A 21,658-nucleotide genomic window follows, 5' to 3' on the forward strand; every position below is an offset into this window, starting at 1 on the left:
TCCCCTTTTACAGTCCCTTCAACAGTCTTAGCTGACAAGCTTACATGATCCAACATATTATTCTCCGTAACTTCCGCCACCTCCAACGGGATCCCACCACTAAGCATATCTTTCCCTCCCCGCCTCTCTCTGCATTCCGCAGGGATCGCTCCCTACACAACTCCCTTGTCCATTCGTCCCCCCCATCCTTCCCCACTGATCTCCCTGCTGGCACTTATCCGTGTAAGCGGAACAAGTGCTACACATGTCCTTACACTTCCTCCCTTACCACCATTCAGGGCCCCAAACAGTCCTTCCAGGTGAGGCATCACTTCACCTGTGAGTCGACTGGGGTGATATACTGCGTCCGGTGCTCCCGATGTGGCCTTTTATATATTGGTGAGACCCGACGCAGACTGGGAGACCGCTTTGCTGAACATCTACGCTCTGTCCGCCAGAGAAAGCAGGATCTCCCAGTGGCCACACATTTTAATTCCACATCCCATTCCCATTCTGACATGTCTATCCACGGCCTCCTCTACTGTAAACATGAAGCCACACTCAGGTTGGAGGAACAACACCTTATATTCCGTCTGGGTAGCCTCCAACCTGATGGCATGAACATTGACTTCTCTAACTTCCGCTAGGCCCCACCTCCCCCTCGTACCCCATCTGTTACTCTTTTTAATGCACACATTCTTTCTCTCACTCTCCTTTTTTCTCCCTCTGTCCCTCTGAATATACCTCTTGCCCATCCTCTGGGTCACCCCCCCCCGTCTTTCTTCCCGGACCTCCTGTCCCATGATCCTCTCGTATCCCCTTCTGCCTATCACCTGTCCAGCTCTCGGCTCCATCCCTCCCCCTCCTGTCTTCTCCTATCATTTTGCATCTCCCCCTCCCCCTCCAGCTTTCAAATCCCTTACTCACTCTTCCTTCAGTTAGTCCTGACGAAGGGTCTCGGCCTGAAACGTCGACTGCGCCTCTTCCTGTAGATGCTGCCTGGCCTGCTGCGTTCACCAGCAACTTTGATGTATGTTGCTTGAATTTCCAGCATCTGCAGAATTCCTGTTGTTTGCGTTTAAATTCACTACTGCGAAGCCTCTTCCGGTGATGCCTACACCGAAGAAGTTTAGATCCTCTCTTCGACGGGAGTTCAGTGAAACCATCTCTCACTGCTCCCCATCTGTGATTTCTTCGGCTCTTCAACTTTTCGACCAGACTTTGACTCAAACTCGCTATCACTGCCATGTATCCTTTCTTGGAACGTGCCTCCGTCGCCAACTTACTCCAGTTGGCTTTAGGATTCGTTTCCAAGCCTCTCAATTTGGACCTTCTGAGGATCCCAGGTACTCACATTTTATTGACTCTGCCTCTCGCCGCTTCTCCCGTCAAGCTCTGAAGGCGACGCTCTCCGCCATGAGGAGGTACTTGGTGTCCCTATCCCAGACCCTTCCACACCTTCGGGACACTTTCTTCGCCGTCTGTAATGGTCCTACCCGCTATTTCATCCTCCGTCGGATCCACGCCTGCAATCGCCGTTTCTTTGACTTTGTCATGTTAGGCAAAGATCGCAAGATCTTACATCTACGGACTGCAGAGCCTGCCGGCCCCGACGCTAGCAGGCATGAACTTTTGGTTGCGGCCCCTGCCGTTGGTCTCGGCGGCTCCAACACCTCAGGACATATTCAAAACCCGGACTCCAGCAACGACCATGGAGACATTCAAAGCGATCGCGCAACCACCAACTGCGACTCCAGCCTTGAACTCCTGGCCGGGTCTTTATGTGCTGCTGTTGTGACTCCCGTCTCCCCTTCCCCCACCACCACTCCGCAGCCCCGTCTTCCTCAGATCCCACCGTCAGCTCCTGGGCCCTCAGAGGCTCCATCTTCCTCTCACCCCAACCCTCCCCTCTCCATTGACACCCCCAGCCTCCCCCCTCCCCCCTCTGATCCCAGCTCTCATCCGTGCCGGGTCTTTACCATCCCCTCCGACCTTCAACTGTCGGAGGCAGAACGCTCTGTTCTCAGTAAGGGCCTCACGTTTGTCCCCCTTCGCCCACACCTCAGCGAGTTCCGTGTTCGCCATGATGCGGAACTTTTCTTCCGCCGTTTCCATCTCCGAGCCTACTTCTTCGGCAAGGACTCTTCCACCCCCACCGATGACCCCTTCTCCCGTCTTCAACCCTCCTCTTCTTCATGGACACCCCGCTCTGGTCTTCTGCCTGCTCTGGATCTCTTTATTGCCAACTGCCGACGGGACATCAACCGTCTCGACTTCACCGCACCTTGTCCCCATTCCAACCTCACTCCTTCGGAACGCTCTGCTCTCCACTCCCTCCGCACTAATCCTAACATTATTATTAAACCCGCTGATAAGGGGGGTGCTGTTGTAGTCTGGCGTACTGACCTCTACCTTGCCGAGGCACAGCGACAACTCGCGGATACCTCCTCTTATTTACCCCTCAATCGTGACCCCACTAAGGAGCACCAGGCCATTGTCTCCCACACTATCAACGACTTTATCCGCTCAGGGGATCTCCCATCCACTGCTACCAACCTTATAGTTCCCACACCCCGCACTTCCCGTTTCTACCTCCTACCCAAGATCCACAAACCTGCCTGTCCTGGCCGACCTATTGTCTCAGCTTGCTCCTGCCCCACCGAACTCGTTTCTGCATACCTCGACACTGTTTTATCACCCCTTGTTCAATCCCTTCCGACCTATGTTCGTGACACTTCTCACGCTCTTAAACTTTTCGATGATTTTAAGTTCCCTGGCCCCCACCGCTTTATTTTCACCTTGGATGTCCAGTCCCTATATACTTCCATCCCCCATCAGGAAGGTCTCAAAGCTCTACGCTTCTTTTTGGATTCCAGACCTAATCAGTTCCCCTCTACCACCACTCTGCTCCGTCTAGCAGAATTAGTCCTTACTCTTAATAATTTCTCCTTTTGCTCCTCCCATTTCCTCCAAACTAAAGGTGTAGCTATGGGCACCCGTATGGGTCCTAGCTATGCCTGCCTTTTTGTTGGGTTTGTGGAACAATCTATGTTCCGTGCCTATTCTGGTATCTGTCCCCCACTTTTCCTTCGCTACATCGATGACTGCATTGGCGCTGCTTCCTGCACGCATGCAGAACTCGTTGACTTTATTAACTTTGCCTCCAACTTTCACCCTGCCCTCAAGTTTACCTGGTCCATTTCTGACACCTCCCTCCCCTTTCTAGATCTTTCTGTCTCTGTCTCTGGAGACAGCTTATCCACTGATATCTACTATAAGCCTACTGACTCTCACAACTATCTGGACTATTCCTCTTCTCACCCTGTCTCTTGCAAAAACGCCATCCCCTTCTCGCAATTCCTCCGTCTCCGCCGCATCTGCTCTCAGGATGAGGCTTTTCATTCTAGGACGAGGGAAATGTCTTCATTTTTTAAAGAAAGGGGCTTCCCTTCCTCCACTATCAACTCTGCTCTTAAACGCATCTCCCCCATTTCACGTACATCTGCTCTCACTCCATCCTCCCACCACCCCACTAGGAATAGGGTTCCCCTGGTCCTCACCTACCACCCCACCAGCCTCCGGGTCCAACATATTATTCTCCGTAACTTCCGCCACCTCCAACGGGATCCCACCACTAAGCATATCTTTCCCTCCCCGCCTCTCTCTGCATTCCGCAGGGATCGCTCCCTACACAACTCCCTTGTCCATTCGTCCCCCCCATCCTCCCCCACTGATCTCCCTGCTGGCACTTATCCGTGTAAGCGGAACAAGTGCTACACATGCCCTTACACTTCCTCCCTTACCACCATTCAGGGCCCCAAACAGTCCTTCCAGGTGAGGCATCACTTCACCTGTGAGTCGACTGGGGTGATATACTGCGTCCGGTGCTCCCGATGTGGCCTTTTATATATTGGTGAGACCCGACGCAGACTGGGAGACCGCTTTGCTGAACATCTACGCTCTGTCCGCCAGAGAAAGCAGGATCTCCCAGTGGCCACACATTTTAATTCCACATCCCATTCCCATTCTGACATGTCTATCCACGGCCTCCTCTACTGTAAAGATGAAGCCACACTCAGGTTGGAGGAACAACACCTTATATTCCGTCTGGGTAGCCTCCAACCTGATGGCATGAACATTGACTTCTCTAACTTCTGCTAGGCCCCACCTCCCCCTCGTACCCCATCTGTTACTCTTTTTAATGCACACATTCTTTCTCTCACTCTCCTTTTTCTCCCTCTGTCCCTCTGAATATACCTCTTGCCCATCCTCTGGGTCACCCCCCCCCCCCGTCTTTCTTCCCGGACCTCCTGTCCCATGATCCTCTCGTATCCCCTTCTGCCTATCACCTGTCCAGCTCTCGGCTCCATCCCTCCCCCTCCTGTCTTCTCCTATCATTTTGCATCTCCCCCTCCCCCTCCAGCTTTCAAATCCCTTACTCACTCTTCCTTCAGTTAGTCCTGACGAAGGGTCTCGGCCTGAAACGTCGACTGCGCCTCTTCCTATAGATGCTGCCTGGCCTGCTGCGTTCACCAGCAACTTTGATGTATGTTGCTTGAATTTCCAGCATCTGCAGAATTCCTGTTGTAAGCTTACATGATGGATTAATTCCTTGCCTAGTATTTGGTGTTAATCAGAGGGACGGGGAACAGCACTCCCGTGCCTGATTGCATTGGAATCTGGGAGCACATCAGCATTTCGATTATGTTCAGATGCTAAGCATATTCGTAAGACAGTCTGAGAAATGTGTTAGCTGAGATCACTGTTGTTGTTGTGAGGAGCAGCAACAATGTTGTACTCATTTCTGCAATGTAGGGAAGCATACTATCACTCCCTTCTGGTTAATTGTTGGATGTTCAGTCACACCATTCCACTTCTGATAGCACCATCCACCACATATTACCTGGCCTCTTTGCCACAATCTCTCCCCTCTCTGGCGGCCCAGTTGGTCGTTGTACCCTTGCCTTCGCTGACTTCTCTTCCCGTTCCACCTGCTCTACTTCTCGGAGGTCAGACACTGCCAAGTATCGGGACATAGGGCTCCTCCCTGTCTTGCAGGTCTGGAGTTCAAGTTGTCCACTGCCTTTTGTAGGAAACCCATCCACCTCTGCATGTTGGTATTAACAACTTCTTTCATTCTATTATGGATTTATTGAGTATGCCTACAAGAAAATGAATCTCAAGGTTGTATATAGAAACCATAGAAACTACAGCACAGAAACAGGCCTTTTGGCCCTTCTTGGCTGTGCCGAACCATTTTCTGCCTCGTCCCACTGACCTGCACACGGACCATATCCCTCCATACACCTCCTATCCATGTATCTGTCCAATTTATTCTTAAATGTTAAAAAAGAACCCGCATTTACCACCTCATCTGGCAGCTCATTCCATACTCCCACCACTCTCTGTGTGAAGAAGCCCCCCCCCAATGTTCCCTTTAAACTTTTCCCCTCTCACCCTTAACCCATGTCCTCTTTTTTTTTCTCCCCTTGCCTCAGTGGAAAAAGCCTGCTTGCATTCACTCTATCTATACCCATCATAATTTTATATACCTCTATCAAATCTCCCCTCATTCTTCTACGCCCCAGGGAATAAAGTCCTAACCTATTCAACCTTTCTCTGTAACTGAGTTTCTCAAGTCCCGGCAACATCCTTGTAAACCTTCTCTGCACTCTTTCAACCTTATTTATATCCTTCCTGTAATTTGGTGACCAAAACTGAACACAATACTCCAGATTCGGCCTCACCAATGCCTTATACAACCTCATCATAACATTCCAGCTCTTATACTCAATACTTTGATTAATAAAGGCCAATGTGCCAAAAGCTCTCTTTACGACCCTATCTACCTGTGACGACACTTTTAGGAAATTTTGTATCTGTATTCCCAGATCCCTCTGTTCCACTGCACTCCTTAGTGCCTTACCATTAACCCTGTATGTTCTACGTTGGTTTGTCCTTCCAACGTGCAATACCTCACACTTGTCAGTATTAAACTCCATCTGCCATTTTTCAGCCCATTTTTCCAGCTGGTCCAAGTCCCTCTGCAGGCTCTGAAAACCTTCCTCACTGTCTACTACACCTCCAATCTTTGTATCATCAGCAAACTTGCTGATTCAATTTACCACATTATCATCCAGATCATTGATATAGATGACAAATAACAATGGACCCAGCACTGATCCCTGTGGCACACCACTAGTCACAGGCCTCCACTCAGAGAAGCAATTCTCTACCACCACTCTCTGGCTTCTTCCATCGAGCCAATGTCTAATCCAATTTACCACCTCTCCATGTATACCTAGCGACTGAATTTTCCTAACTAACCTCCCATGCGGGACCTTGTCAAAGGCCTTACTGAAGTCCATGTAGACAATATCCACTGCCTTCCCTTCATCCACTTTCCTGGTAACCTCCTCGAAAAACTCCAACAGATTGGTCAAACATAACCTACCACGCACAAAGCCATGTTGACTCTCCCTAATAAGCCCCTGTCTATCCAAATGCTTGTAGATTCTGTCTCTTAGTACTCCCTCCAATAACTTAACTACTACTGACGTTAAACTCACCGGCCTATAATTTCCTGGATTACTTTTCGATCCTTTTTTGAACAACGGAACAACATGAGCCACTCTCCAATCCTCCAGCACTTCACCCATAGACAGCGACATTTTAAATATTTCTGCCAGGGCCCCCGCAATTTCAACACTAGTCTCCTTCAAGGTCCGAGGGAACACTCTGTCAGGTCCCGGGGATTTATCCACTTTAATTTTCCTCAAGACAGCAAGCACCTCCTCCTTTTCAATCTGTACAGTTTCCATGGTCTCACTACTTGATTCCCTCAATTCCGTAGATTTCATGCCAGCTTCCTTAGTAAATACAGACGCAAAAAACCTATTTAAGATCTCCCCCATTTCCTTTGGTTCCACACAAAGCCGACTACTCTGATCTTCAAGAGGACCAATTTTATCCCTTGCAATCCTTTTGCTCTTAATATACTTGTAAAAGCTCTTTGGATTATCCTTCACTTTGACTGCCAAGGCAACCTCATGTCTTCTTTTAGCCCTCTTGATTTCTTTCTTAAGTATTTTCTTGCACTTCTTGTACTCCTCAAGCACCTGATTTACCCCCTGTTTCCTATACATTTCATACAACTCCCTCTTCTTCTTTATCAGAGTTGCAATATCCCTTGAGAACCAAGGTTCCTTATTCCTATTCAATTTGCCTTTAATCCTGACAGGAACATACAAACTCTGCACTCTCAAAATTTCCCCTTTGAAGGCTTCCCACCTACCAATCACATCTTTGCCAGAGAACAACCTGTCCCAATCCACGCTTTTTAGATCCTTTCTCATTTCTTCAAATTTGGCCGCCTTCCAGTTCAGAACCTCAACCCTAGGACCAGATCTATCCTTGTCCATGATCAAATTGAAACTAATGGTGTTATGATCACTGGAACCAAAGTGCTCCCCTACACAGACTTCTGTCACTTGCCCTAATTCATTACCTAACAGGAGATCCAATATTGCATCCCCTCTAGTTGGTCCCATATGGTGATATATATACAGACTTTGATAATTTACTTTGAACTTCAATCTGTTTCGGCAGCCCATTCATCTGCTTGATCAGTTCCGCAGCCTGTGGAAAATAGGTTTGTGGAATATCCACAGTATCCTGGACTCTGCAGCTTATTCTTGGACCTTGGTTCCTACAAAATGCGAGCCATTGTCTGACTGTATTTTTCAGTGATTCCATACGTGAAGTATAAATGTTGTAGACCCTTAATTGTACGTTTCTGATCGGCATGGCTGTACCCAGGCTTAAGTATCCACCATAGTCAACACATATCACTTCTTATTATGGATAGATAAGGGTCCAATGTAGTCCACTTGCCAAATCTGTCTTGCCCCCGTACCACTCCGGATTCATCCCCAGGGGCCTACTGGTCCCTCCCCATCACTTCTCCAAGGTCTGCTGCAATAGGATATCATCTATTAAATGGGACACAGAAATGTTTGGATCCCTTGTGTAGGTCTCAAGGTATAATACCATGACACAAGGTTTGATTGTGTGCATTTCCCTGTGGAAGACAACAAAAGGTATACTCTGCCTTCCCACATAAAGGCAAACTGGTCTTGGGATCCAAGACTCGGGAATGGAACAGAAAGCATTGGTCAAATCTAACACAGCATACCAATACTTCCCCTCCCTACCCCCTATTGCCTCTACAGATGTCACTACATCCGGGAGAGCTGCTGTGAGGCGTGGGGCATGCCTATTCAATTGCCTAAAGTCTTCTGTTATTTGCAATGTTCCATCCCCTTTCTGCACCAGCCACACCAGGCCATTGTAGGGAATTTTGCTGGCCGAATAGCCCCCTTCCTTCAACAGTGCTTATACTATGTTCCCGATCTCTTTGGTGCCGTCTGGGATGCAGTACTGCATTTTACTCACCACCTTGGTGGAAGGCAGTAATAGAAGGGGCTCCCACTTGGTCAGTACGGTCAGTTGAGCCACCCCAAAAGCAAAAAGGCCCTATTGGTCTGCAGTGACCTCCCTTTCAGTACATTCATACCTAAAAAGTACTCGGGGGTTGGGGGCGGGGGGGTGATGGTGATGCCATGACCAGCACTGACATACAGTAGGTCCTGCTTGTTCTGGTAGCTGGCCTTGCGGTAACCGCCTGGGCTGGGGTGAGTGACCCTCTCGGTCCTTCTATCATCACCCGGGGAGCTCTCAACCTATCGGGGTCGCCTGGGACTAGTGCCGTCCATCATCGAATATTTCCCTTTTCCCAATGTACCGCAATAGTTATGTAAGGCCTTGGGTCTTCCAACTGAGCAGGAGTCACTGAGCAGTGCTGGGAGACTTGGCCAAGCTCCTATGGGAGCAACGTGAGAGGGCACCACCTGCTGCAGGTCTCTGAGAGCTTCCTGCAGTGCCTCAAGGGAGGGGTATAAGGAGTGATCCTTCTCCATGTTGGATGGAAAATCACAGGGGTCTCCTTGCTCCCCTACAGCCCTCCCTTTTTATTTTGGCGGTGGTCTTTCAATAAAGCATTCAAGGCAGCAGTGGGCATCTCGTCCACCCTTTCCTTCACAATGCCTGTCTTAAACAGGGCCAAAAACATCTCTGTGCAAGTCAGGCAGGACTCAGCTCCATTCTGCTTTTCTGTCTTCCTCGCCTACATGTTCCAACCTCCCAAGGACCCAATGGCCAGTCCTACTGTCCTTCTTTCTGCTGCCCCTATAGATGGCAGTGTAATTCTCTTCGGATGTGGGCTGCCATTTTTGCCAGTAACCCTACCATGGACGAGGTAAACTCTCGATCATCTGGAGGGCCATCCCCACCCTCATAAATCCTGGTGATCAGGGCTCACTAAAGGAGAGCCTTAGTCCCTTTCTCCATTGTGTTCCACTCTTTTTGAGATTTTAAACCCCAGTCCAACAGTGTAGGATGCTTAACCTTAGCCATGGCCATTACACTGTCTAACAAAGACTTCTTCCTCTGCAACCATTGTAGGGCATTGTTTACCCCATGGTTTGATGTCTGTCCTCCCAGGCACCCACTTCTTAGTCGGATGAGATCACTCCACCTCCCCCATGTTGTACATCCTTAACAACCACATCGTTAATGATTCCCCTGATTTCTGTCTGTACCAGTCCCCCAGCTCCACCAATTCTTTGGAGTAATTCCTGGTTACGGGTCAAGTGGTCACCGTTTTGGTCCTCCACTCACTTTCTTCCTCTAGCTGGATGACACATTCTCCTGCGGTGTGGGATTGTCCCAAGGTGCTGGGAGACCCTGCAGGTTGAATGATGCTTGGAAAGGGAGATGGGTCAGACCATATTTCTGTGGATGTCAAAACCCTAACTGGCCGTGTTTTTGGAGGCTGGGGGCAGGGGTGGCATAGGGAGAAAGACAACTTTCTACTCTCTCCTCCCGATTCCCATCATCAAACCAAATAATCCACACCCCAGGCATCTGGGTCATCACCCTGTAAAATAGGAGCCCAGAACTTCACTGGGTCTGGTTTCCAATAAACTCTTTGTGACGCTTCCTGCTACTGAACCTTGGCTAGGTGGCAGGCGATGTCAACATTCTGTTCCTTCATCTCCTCAGCCTGGGACTGCACCAGTGAGGTAGCCATGGTTGTGCATAGCTGATTCAGTACCTCCACCTTGTGTTTAAGATTCCTTATTTGTCTGTGTACTGCTTTATGATGGCCTCTTAACAGCCAAAATGGCCCTCTCTGGCTCCCACTCTTGCCTAGGAACCCTGACCACTTTACTACAGACACGAGATGGTGTCCCATCTGTAACACTCAGGGATCCAGCTTGTCCAGTGGTCATAGTCCACCATCAAATAGGCCAAGCAGCCAAACTCCACAGAGTTATCAGTACACCCAGTATTCTTTGTGGTGGGAGGGGGTCTTCCTCCTTGGAGGGAATGTATGTTTAAAATATCTTAGTTGGTTATTTTGGATGTATTAAGAAACATAGGAATAGGGATGGGTCATCCAGTCCTTCAAATCTGTGGCGACATTCAATGTCACTGATCTAATTTTGTTCCATGTCAATCACTAATTTGAAAGATTGGATTGAAGTAGCATTTAATGTTTTATATGGAGGAGAATTCCACACTTCTCTCTGATGTGAAGAAATGTTTTCTGATGACTCTCCTAAAATTTTGATGGTACTTAAGAATCATTCTAAGAGGAAAACATCCACTTACTTTCCATATCTATAATTGCTATTTGTGGGAGGGCAACCTGTGCCAGTAAGACTGAAATCAGCATCAAGTGATGCATGAAATATACCTAGACATCATAGATCAGGAAGCTAAATATTTGTGGAGTACAGTACACTTAACGCATTGTCAAATGTTTTAGACAAGGTTTTCTAATTGAAATGTGGTTTCATTGCAGTGGGTATGACTTTGGCTACTTGATCAAAATACTCACCAATTCGAACCTACCTGAAGAAGAACCAGACTTCTTTGAGATCTTAAGGTTGTTCTTCCCTGTAATTTATGATGTGAAATACCTCATGAAAAGCTGCAAAAATCTCAAGGTATTTCTGGAATTTAGCCAAAATGTGAATCATAAAATTTTGTTGCATGTAGAGATTTTTTTGGTGTAAAACAAAATATAATCCCTGCATGTTTATGAAAAGTTGATGTGTTGGGAAGTGTGCTTGAAGAATCCGGTTAATGAAGAATATGTTTGGAAATATATACCTTGAAGTATATGCGGCCAATCTTTGTTAAGTTCTTTTGTGTTTGTATTTATCGCAAAGACCTTGACTGTTAATGTGTTTTTCCCTGCATTTAAGTGATATTAAACACTTACAGTGCATATTAAGAAGGGTTAATCACAGTAATGCAAGTTTGGATTTGCCACATCATAGAATGTTTCAGCAATTATAACACAATACTTAAACACTTGTGTTCTATGTTCTAACAAGTTTGAACACTTGGGGAATGTTATAAAGTGAGATAAAATTAATAGCTCATGTATTCCAGAAAAATTCTAAATATAACCATATCTAATAACATCTTGAAGGGAAGTAGGCAACAGTCAATATTAACCTTATTTTTTTAAGCTAGCAGCTTTGTTTATTTCCTCTGTTTATTTACATGGATAAAAATGTGTAAGAGGAATATGGGTCAAACACATTTAAGTGGTTTGCTCAGGTAAACACCTTAGTTGACATGCATGGATTGGTCTGAAGCACCTGCGTGATTCTTTGATATTATTTTATTTCAATCACAAAGCCTTTGCTGATAAATATTGAGCTGGTTCTGAAAAGCTAGAGTATAAAGGCACTATTATCAGTCAGAAAATGTGCTTCCAAATGGAATATTAACCTACAACCAAGGGAAGGTTGGCACATTTTGGAATTAGCTTTCTGCTGGTGTCAAAGTTTTAGCTGCATCATTAAATTGAAACTCCACGTCTCCTACTTTAGAAGACAATGTGTTCCTGAAACACAGTTACCCAATACAACAATAATGGTGGCTATTGTAGTAAATCACTAATATAGCAGGGCATTTTGTTGTACAACAGATCACACAAATAATATCAATTATATTCTCATACTTTTAGGACAATCAGACTTTATAAAAGAATTTTTATGCATTTTGTGTAGGGAATTTGATCTCAAATTCTTTATTTGCTTAATAAATTTTTCTAAAAATATGCAATGTGATTCAAATGGCCTGGAGTAAGTCAACTATTCATGGTGCAATTATAAGAATTTTATATTACTAATATGCAATTAAAAATGCTCAGTAAAATCTCATCGGGTTAGGCAACACTGATGGAGAGAAATGAGGAGTTAACGTTTCAGGTAGATGACGGCTTCATTGCTATTGAGTTATTCTTTGTGAACCATTACTGATCTTGCTTTGGGTAGAATATTTCCATGCTATTTGTTTTTCCCCATAACTTCAGTTCCCATTTGTAATTTTAAACGGTGCATGCATTGTATAATATGTCTAAATGAGATTTGTTTGTACAGGGTGGTTTACAGGAAGTAGCTGAACAATTGGAGTTGGAGCGAATTGGGCCACAGCATCAAGCAGGTTCAGATTCACTCTTAACAGGAATGGCCTTCTTCAAAATGCGAGAGGTATGCATATTGAAAACATTCTAGTATTTGTAGTAACTGACTAGTGGATTCTAGAAGTTTATGACCTCCCTTATGTGAATGCTGAGTCCCTAAGCTATTTTTGGAGTGAAACTTGTGGAAATCAGTGGAAAAGCTTATAAATTTTACAGGTTTAACCACTTTTCTGACATTGTAAGCTGGTCTAATTTTACTTTAATAAGTGAGCATGAATATCACCACAGAATATAAGCCGTAGTTGATCTCAAGACTGTGCTGACAGATGATACTGTAGTTGCTGTAGTCTGGAGCAAAAATCAAACTGCTGGAGAAACTCTTGACCTGAAAAGTCAACCATCGCTTTGCTTCCACAGATGCTGCTTGACCCACCAAGTTCCTCCAGCAGTTTGTTTTTTCCTCAAGACGATGATCATGATCTTTAAGGTAAGGTACCTGTCATATCTTCAACCAAGTCCTTGTGGCAGGAGCCCTAAGTAAAGATGTCAACAATTTGCCACAAATTTCTGTTTTAGATGAGTGTAAGAGATAGATATTTATAAAAATATATAAATTGTTAATGTTGTAGTGCTCTGCGATCTTGAAGTTAAAATTTGCGATATCTCTTGGGTTCTTAAAACAAAAATCTGTTCTTGGTGACTAATTTTCAGGATTATTGTAGTTTTATTAGTGCACTGTGTTATGACTACAATGTTTCCCTCAATGCCAGCTAAACAAAAGGACTCATCTTTGAGTTATGAAAGGGGTTACATCAACAGTGCTGAGGTTGAAAGCTGCAAGTAACTAGGAGAGAACATCACCAATAGTCTGCTGGGGTCCAATCACTTCGATGTCTTAGCCAAGAAAGCTCACCAACCCATCTACTTCAAGAGGCTAAAAAAAATTGTCATGTCCTTGTCAACTCTTACCAATTTTTATCAATGCCATAGAAAGTATCCTATCTGAATACATAATAGTTTGGCTCACTGTACGTGTGATCACAAGAAACTGCACAGGTAAACACGAGGAATTCTGCAGATGCTGGAAATTCAAGCAACATACATCAAAGTTGCTGGTGAACGCAGCAGACCAGGCAGCATCTCGAGGAAGAGGTACAGTCGATGTTTCGGGCCGAGACTATGAGGAGGTATTTGGTGCTTCTCCCATCAAGCTCTGAAGGCGACCCTTTCTGCCATGAGGAGGTATTTGGTGTCCCTATCCCAGACCCTTCCACACCTTCGGGACACTTTCTTTGCCATCTGTAATGGTCCTACTCGTTATTTCATCCTCCGTTGGATCCATGCCTGCAATCGCTGTTTTTTTGACTTTGTCATGTTAGGCAAAGATTGCAAGATCTTACATCTGCAGACCCCAGAGCCTGCTGGCCCCGACGCTAGCAGGCATGAACTTCAGGTTGCGGCCGCTGAAATTGATCTCGCCGGCTCCAACACCTCAGGGCATATTCAAAGCCCGGACTCCAGCAACGGCCATGGACACCTTCAAAGCGATTGCGTGACCACCAACTGCGACTCCAGCCTTGAACTCCAAGCCGGGTCTTTATGTGCTGCTATTGTGACTCCCGTCTCCCCTTCCCCCACTACCACTCTGCAACCCCGTCTCCCTCAGATCCCACTGTCAGCTCCTGGGCCCTCAGAGGCTCCATCTTCCTCTCACCCCAACCCTCCCCTCTCCACTGACACCCCCAGCCTCCCCCCCTCCCCCCTCTGATCCCAGTTCTCATCCATGCCGGGTCCTTACCATCCCCTCTGACCTTCAACTGTCTGAGGCGGAACGCTCTGTCCTCAGTAAGGGCCTCACCTTTGTCCCCCTTCGCCCACACCTCAGTGAGTTCCACGTTCGCCATGATGCGGAACTCTTCTTCTGCCGTCTCCGTGCCTACTTCTTCAGCAAGGACTCTTCCACCCCCACCGATGACCCCTTCTCCCGTCTTCAACCCTCCTCCTCTTCATGAACACCCCACTCTGGTCTTCTGCCTGCTCTGGATCTCTATTGCTAACTGCCGACGGGACATCAACCGTCTCGACTTCACCGTACCTTGTTCCCATTCCAACCTTACTCCTTCCGAACGCTCTGCTCTCCACTCCCTCCGCGCTAATCCTAACCTTACTATTAAACCCGCTGATAAGGGGAGTGCTGTTGTAGTCTGGCGTACTGACCTCTACCTTGCCAAGGCACAGCGACAACTCGCGGATACCTCCTCTTATTTACCCCTCGATCGTAACTCCACTAAGGAGCACCAGGCCATTGTCTCCCACACCATCACCGACTTTATCCGCTCAGGGGATCTCCCATCCACTGCTACCAACCTTATAGTTCCCACAAGCCGCACTTCCCATTTCTACCTCCTACCCAAGATCCACAAACCTGCCTGTCCTGGCAGACCTATTGTCTCAGCTTGCTCCTGCCCCACCGAACTCATTTCTGCATACCTCAACACGGTTTTACCCCCCCTTGTTCAATCCCTTCCTACCTATGTTCGTGACACTTCTCACGCTCTTAAACTTTTCGATGATTTTAAGTTCCCTGACCCCCACCGCTTTATTTTCACCATGGATGTCCAGTCCCTATATACTTCCATCCCCCATCAGGAATGTCTCAAAGCTCTCCGCTTCTCTTTGGATTCCAGACCTAATCAGTTCCCCTCTACCACCACTCTGCTCCGTCTAGCAGAATTAGTACTTACTCTTAATAATTTCTCCTTTGGCTCCTCCCACTTCCTCCAAACTAAAGGTGTAGCTATGGGCACCCGTATGGGTCCTAGCTATGCCTGTCTTTTTGTTGGCTTTGTGGAACGATCTATGTTCCAAACCTATTCTGGTATCTGTCCCCCACTTTTCCTTCGCTACATTTGAACATTGACTTCTCTAACTTCTGCTGATGCCCAACCTCCCCCTCGTACCCCATCCATTATTTATTTATATACACACATTCTTTCTCTCTCTTTTTTCTCCCTCTGTCCCTCTGACTATACCTCTTGCCCATCCTCTGGGTTTTCCCCCCTCCCCCTTTTCTTTCTCCCTGGGCCTCCTGTCCCATGATCCTCTCATATCCCTTTTGCCAATCACCTGTCCAGCTCTTGGCTCCATCCCTCCCCCTCCTGTCTTCTCCTATCATTTTGGATCTCCCCCTCCCCCTCCCACTTTCAAATCTCTTACTAACTCTTCCTTCAGTTAGTCCTGATGAAGGTCTCGGCCTGAAACATCAACTGTACCTCTTCCTAGAGATGCTGCCTGACCTGCTGTGTTCACGAGAAACTGCACAGAGTTGTAGGCACAGCTCAGTAGGTAACAGAAATCAACCTCCCCTCCATGAACTCTGTATACTTCTTGTTGCTTTAATAAAGCAACCACCATGATCAAAGACTTCACTCACCCTTGGACATTCTCTCTTCTATCCTCTTTCATTGGGAAGAGATTACAAAAACCTGAAACACTTGCACCAGGCTCAAGAACAGCTTCTACTCTGCTGCTACAAAACAATTGAATTGTTTCCTAGTACAATTAAGTTAAACTCCTTCATTATGATCTTGCACCTTGTTGCTTACCTGCACACCATTTTCTCTGTAGATGTTACCCTTTACTCTACATTGTTATTGTTTTACCATTTTCTACCTCAGTGCATTATGTAATGAACAGTATGCAAGACAAGCTCTTCACTGTATCTTGGTACATGTGACAATATAAACCAATAATAAACCAATTCCATTTTAAATTCCTAAATCATGTTGGAATTGCACAGTAGGTTTTTTTTAGTAATAGATTCTGCATGTTATAATGTTGGAAGAAGCATTTTTCAAAGCAAATTTTAATTTATAGTACCATCCAACTGAAAATATATTAAATAATGTATTGTATCTGGATGAACCTTTTACTCTTGCAGAGAACTTTCATATTTTTGATTTGCTTTCTTATCTCTTTTCCCTTCAGATGTTCTTTGAGGATCACATTGATGATGCCAAATACTGTGGCCATCTGTATGGTCTTGGCTCCGGCTCATCATATGTTCAGAATGGCACGGGGAATGCATATGAAGAAGAAGCTAATAAACAGCAGCCTTGACCTGAAATGGGGAGATTAATTTTTTGGGCCACATATACTGGATCTGATTTTTATCTTGTGTCTGAGTTTCTCAGACTTGCAGGTTTTCTTCCTTTCCCTGTTCTTTCAGTTCACTAATTTTGTGCCAACATCTTGGGCATTTTGGCCTTGGTAAAGGAACTCATTGTAAGTATAATTCACCCAGCTGTTTGTAGTATGGATTTTTTTTTTCACAAATTGCTTGAAAAAGTGGGAAAATAACCACCTGAATGAATTTTCAAAGTTATTTTCCTCTCTTCTTTCTGAAAGCATATAAAATGTATCATCTGATTATTTGTCGCTCCAATCTAATATGTGGCACTTAAAATAAAAGGTAACAGGAATTTTAGCTATTCAGGATTGTGGACCATCAAATTTGCACTTTAGAGAGTGACTGGTTCCTCTATTTTATGGGAATTTTGCTGCTTGTTCTCACAAATGAGATAAAGCTCAGAAACTTGAACTAATTCACACCATGAAGTTACTGTTTGTGGATTTTCTGTGCCTGCTGGCTTAGTGTGACAGCGTCTCCACTACTGGTTTGTGGTAACAAAGAATTTTACTGAAGCTCTTGTATTTGCTGCAGTCAGAAAAAATCTGTAAGTGTTGCCTTACATTTTTTCCTTTTAACATCTTTTTTTCTTCTGGGACTGTTACCCATACACAGTCTGGCATATCAGAAGTGCAGCTAGCTGAAACAAAACCAGCATCTTACACCCATTGTGCTAAAACTACTACATCTGTTTGTACATTCTGATTGCATTGTTGTAATAAAATAAAACTTGAATCAGTTTAATTTTAGTTTCTAAAAAAAAACAAAATTTATACGTATCACAACTTGGCACTGTTATTTGTGTCAGATTATGTACATGATGTGATGTTGTTTATGGCTGAACTGCCTTTTTCCAACAGAAGAAAGTTTTGAGAATTTTTTCAAGATCTACTTTATTACAAAAACTATTTTCTTCCTCAGTGGCAGCCATAATTACATAGTGCAGAAACATTTCAGTTACACCAAAGCTAGGCTTCCTCCAAAGTTATTGCAGAAAAAAAGCACTATCAAGCATGCATGAAATTTTTTAACTTCAAGGCTTTCTCTGACCAGTTCCTATTTTGTAACAGTACAGCAATTTTAGCCAGTGTTTTTATGTTCAGATGGCCTTTCTTCCAACCAAGTGGAAAACTTGGCTTCATCTGCTCACTTTGCTAATGGTTGCATTATTTCTGTGAATCAGTTGGTGGCAGGAAACATACATTATTAAGAAGACAGGGTTATCCCAGAATGATTACCATACCTAGTGGTGTAGTTGGGAAATGGTATAAACCTTTATTGTAATTTGGGTTGCTAGACTACAGGGGTTCAAGCCTCAATGGGGGAGAGAGAGAGAGAGTTATTTCTCTACCAGTATGGTGCAAGGAAAGACACAATTGTAAAACATTGATAGGCATTCTACGTTAGGGCTTTCAAAGCATGTTACCACTCAACCGGAATTAATAACAATTCAACACTTCAGTATTTGTTTTATTTACCATTTTACTTTTATATGAAAAGGCTGTTTTTTAAAAAAAAACTTTGAAAGGGCATACTGTCTTTTTGCAGTATTGCAATTCCATAAGTAGCATTGCATAGGTATATCAGTTGAGAGTGATGCTGGTTTTGATGCAGCATGACTTGCTATGCAACACCTTTAGTACATTATATAAGAGCTGTAAATGCCATGTAATATATTATTCAGTCTTATGCATTGTATCTGCATGCCTCTAGAGCAGCTGTGGAGGAAGACCTTTACTGAATAGTTGGTACTTGCCTGGACCCATCAATTGCATATTTCAAAATTCAAATTATTAGATTTCAGAGCTTGGGAAAAGGTCAAAATCTCCCAACGAGTGTGACTACAATGTAATTGTGTTCTGTTCTTTCATTATGTTACAGAACTGTAACTTAATGGACCTTTTTTAAAAGCAATTATGTGGAAAAACAAGGTATTATTTGTTTTTAAACCTTTTTGTAAATAAAGGCTTCAGATTTGTTTCTTACTTACTTAAGGTATGGTTGCTTGATTTTAATCGTGCAAGATTTTGATTAACTTTCACATTGTTAATTAGAATTTTAAAAATCCTGTTTCCATTTTAACCAGCAAATCTGTAGTGCAAAATGTACTTCGTGTGTCTAGAAGTTTGGCAAAACAGTTGCTTGTTCTTTATCTTCCACTTTCTCCTCCTCTTGAGTGTAAAGCACAGTAAATTGCAATCAAAAGTGAAATTATATAAGAACTAGTAATAAATGTAATAATTTAAGCAAAAAAGAAACTGCTGGAGGTTTAACAGCATCTGTGGAGGCAAAAGGATAGTTGACTTTTTGGGTCGAATCTCCCTACATGTAATGTATCAAATGTTTAAGGTATAACATTCAAGAGATTACTGTAGGACAGATTTTTTAAAATTATGCTTCTGATAAACCTTATTATGAAATTTCTGTTTGGGGTATTTTATTCTTTCTGTCATTGTTACTGCTACTCGGGTGATTCGCAAGAAAATTTTATACACTTATAGAAACTGCTGCATTGTAGCCTAATCTGTTAGATAATTTGCATGTTACTTTCAGTTCAAACTATAGTATTGTCTATCATGTCTGCATCAGATGTATATGTCTGCTTCAAAATTGAAAATGTATTTCCAAGAATAGTTGTCTCTATAAACTGTGTACCTTCCAATGAAATATCAATCCCTTTTTCTAAAGTGCTTAAAAAGCTGTGAGCAAACTTTGGTGAAAAGTGTTTTGAAGTGTACCATTCTGCAAAATATTCTATGAGGATCAAAGTAAGATTACTTTGAGCTCCATGGATAATGTAAGAAATGGAGGAAGATGAAGCAGAAAAGGGCATATGACAAGAGTCAGTAGAATTAGGCTGATTTCAAAAGAGGGGCATTGATAAGTAAAGGTAAAAGTCGTATGAGAAAAGACAACTAACAAATACGATATGCATATTAGTAGTAGTAAAAGACTTGTACTTGGAGAAGTAAGGACGGAAGGCTAAGGGGATTGTTAAAGTACAGTTGAGTACTTCTCATGCCTTTTCACTGAGGAAGAGGGTGTTTCCAAAGTAATGTAGAGGAGGGAATAAATTAAGGCACTTATTTTTTATAAATTGATGGCATGGTGGTATTTGACAAATAGGTTAAGTTTTGCTTCTTAATGTCATCAGGACAAGGTGGGATTTCAAGGGAAGTAGAAGATGAAATTGCAGGAGCACTGACTGTAATCATCTGATATCCCAATATTAGTTGCAGCATTTATGCTGAATGACTGAAGATGACCAATGTTTAGAAAAGGTTTAAGTGTAGGACTAACAACTACAGGCAAGTTAGATTATCCACAGAAGTGAGAAAGCTTACTTTCCCTAAAATAGGAAAGGCAGTTAATGATCATCTGGAAGAAAATGGATTAATTAAGACAACATTGATTTGGTTAAGGACAAATTCTGTTTTACTAATTAACGGGAAGAAATAGGAACACCTAGAGGGTACTGTTCTAAAATTGTTTCAGGAACAGAAAGACCCAAGTCTACGTATATGAATTATTAGAGGTGACTGAGCAGATTGTTAAAACAGTTAAGCATACATAATTCTGGACTTTATCAATAGAAGCATTGAGTGAAAAGCATGGAAGTTAGGCTGAATTTTCTGATTACTGTATTCAGGAAGGATTTGAAGGCATTTGAGAGAGTCTGGGGAAGATTTCAACGATGGTCACAAAATATATAAGAAGTAGCAGGAGCCATTCAGCCCCTCAAGCGTGCCCTGCATTCAATATGATCATGGCTAATCTATCTCAATTCCTCAGCTCTCAATTCCATGATCTTTCAAAACATCTATTTCCTCTTTAAATGACCAGGGTGATTCTATCTCCACAACTGTAGGTAGAGAATTCCAGAAAATTCCACACTTGTAAGAAGTTGTTCCTATGCAATGTAATTTTAAATGGTTCCAGGTGTTGAGGGGCATCAGTTACAAGGTAGATCAGAGAAATTACAAGTTTTGAAAAAGAGACGTCTGAGGGGCAAATTTGATGCAAGTATTTAAATTAACAACGGTGTCGGATAGTTTGGGATTGCTTCCTTTGATTGAAGATTTGTGAACTGGAGGTCACAGATCAATATAAAGGGAGAAGAATGATATGAGAAGAAACATGCAGTCTGTGGCTGGAATCTGGAATGTACTGCCTGCTGTAGTGGTGGAGGGAGGTTCCACTGGGAATTGGGTAAATACATGGAGAAAATTTGGGGTTATGTGTAAAGTGTCAGATGGAATCAAAAAATAGCTCTGGTTGCGATTAGTGCAGATGAGAGGTAAATGGCCTCATCCTGCATCCTAACCATTCTATAATTTTCTCATGCCTTTATCCTTTCCTTCCATTGTATTCTGCCTGTTCTGACTACAGCTACTTCTCTGCATTTATCAGTTCTCATAGCTTCTTTCTTGTTCTGTGCTACAAAATAATTAAATGTTCCAAAAAGAAAGCAGAACAGTCTCAGTAGAGCAGCCTACTCCTAATTTATTTGGATGCCATTGGAAAACAGTAATGCTGTATAGTTGAAGATAGTTGCAAGGGTTAAGTATTTTATTAAGTGTTGTGGTTAACTTGGTAAATGATGTGCATTGATGAGTCACTACTCTTGGTTATGTTATAATCATAGGTACTTGCTTCCCAGTGCTGCTGACTAGAAAATACTGCAGGTAGACTTGCCATCCCAAAGAAAGGGTTTCTCTTGTAGACTTATAAAATCAATGCATCCTCTGAGAAGTCTGGCCTCTGCTGAGGGCCTCCTGTACATATTGTTAATGTGTAATTGTTTCCAATATCACCATCTCATGATGCTTGTATTCTTAAAGTGCAGCATGCATATTTAACCTACCCCAATGACCTTCACAATACTGAATTAATTGGCCAATTGAATGTGAGGATATAAGTCATAG

The 21,658-nt window shown here is 43.9% G+C and overlaps 1 protein-coding gene across 2 annotated transcripts in view; it reads left to right on the forward strand.

Moving 5' to 3' along the window:
• Nucleotides 1–19,036, forward strand: part of LOC134344006 (CCR4-NOT transcription complex subunit 7) — a 59,917-nt gene extending 40,881 nt beyond the window's left edge. Inside the window, exons 5-8 of one of the 2 annotated variants that reach the window (XM_063043056.1) lie at nt 10,907–11,051; nt 12,501–12,611; nt 12,962–13,031; nt 16,532–16,665. In XM_063043056.1, coding sequence (XP_062899126.1) covers nt 10,907–11,051; nt 12,501–12,611; nt 12,962–13,030 — 325 coding nt within the window. In that variant the 3' untranslated portion in view covers nt 13,031; nt 16,532–16,665. Of the gene's footprint in view, nt 1–10,906; nt 11,052–12,500; nt 12,612–12,961; nt 13,032–16,531 lie in introns of both variants that reach the window. The other variant, XM_063043055.1, reaches the window with a different exon arrangement.
• The last annotated feature ends 2,622 nt before the right edge of the window (nt 19,037–21,658 follow it).

Source organism: Mobula hypostoma, chromosome 3 (genome assembly GCF_963921235.1).
Source record: "Mobula hypostoma chromosome 3, sMobHyp1.1, whole genome shotgun sequence".
Lineage (NCBI taxonomy): Eukaryota > Metazoa > Chordata > Chondrichthyes > Myliobatiformes > Myliobatidae > Mobula > Mobula hypostoma.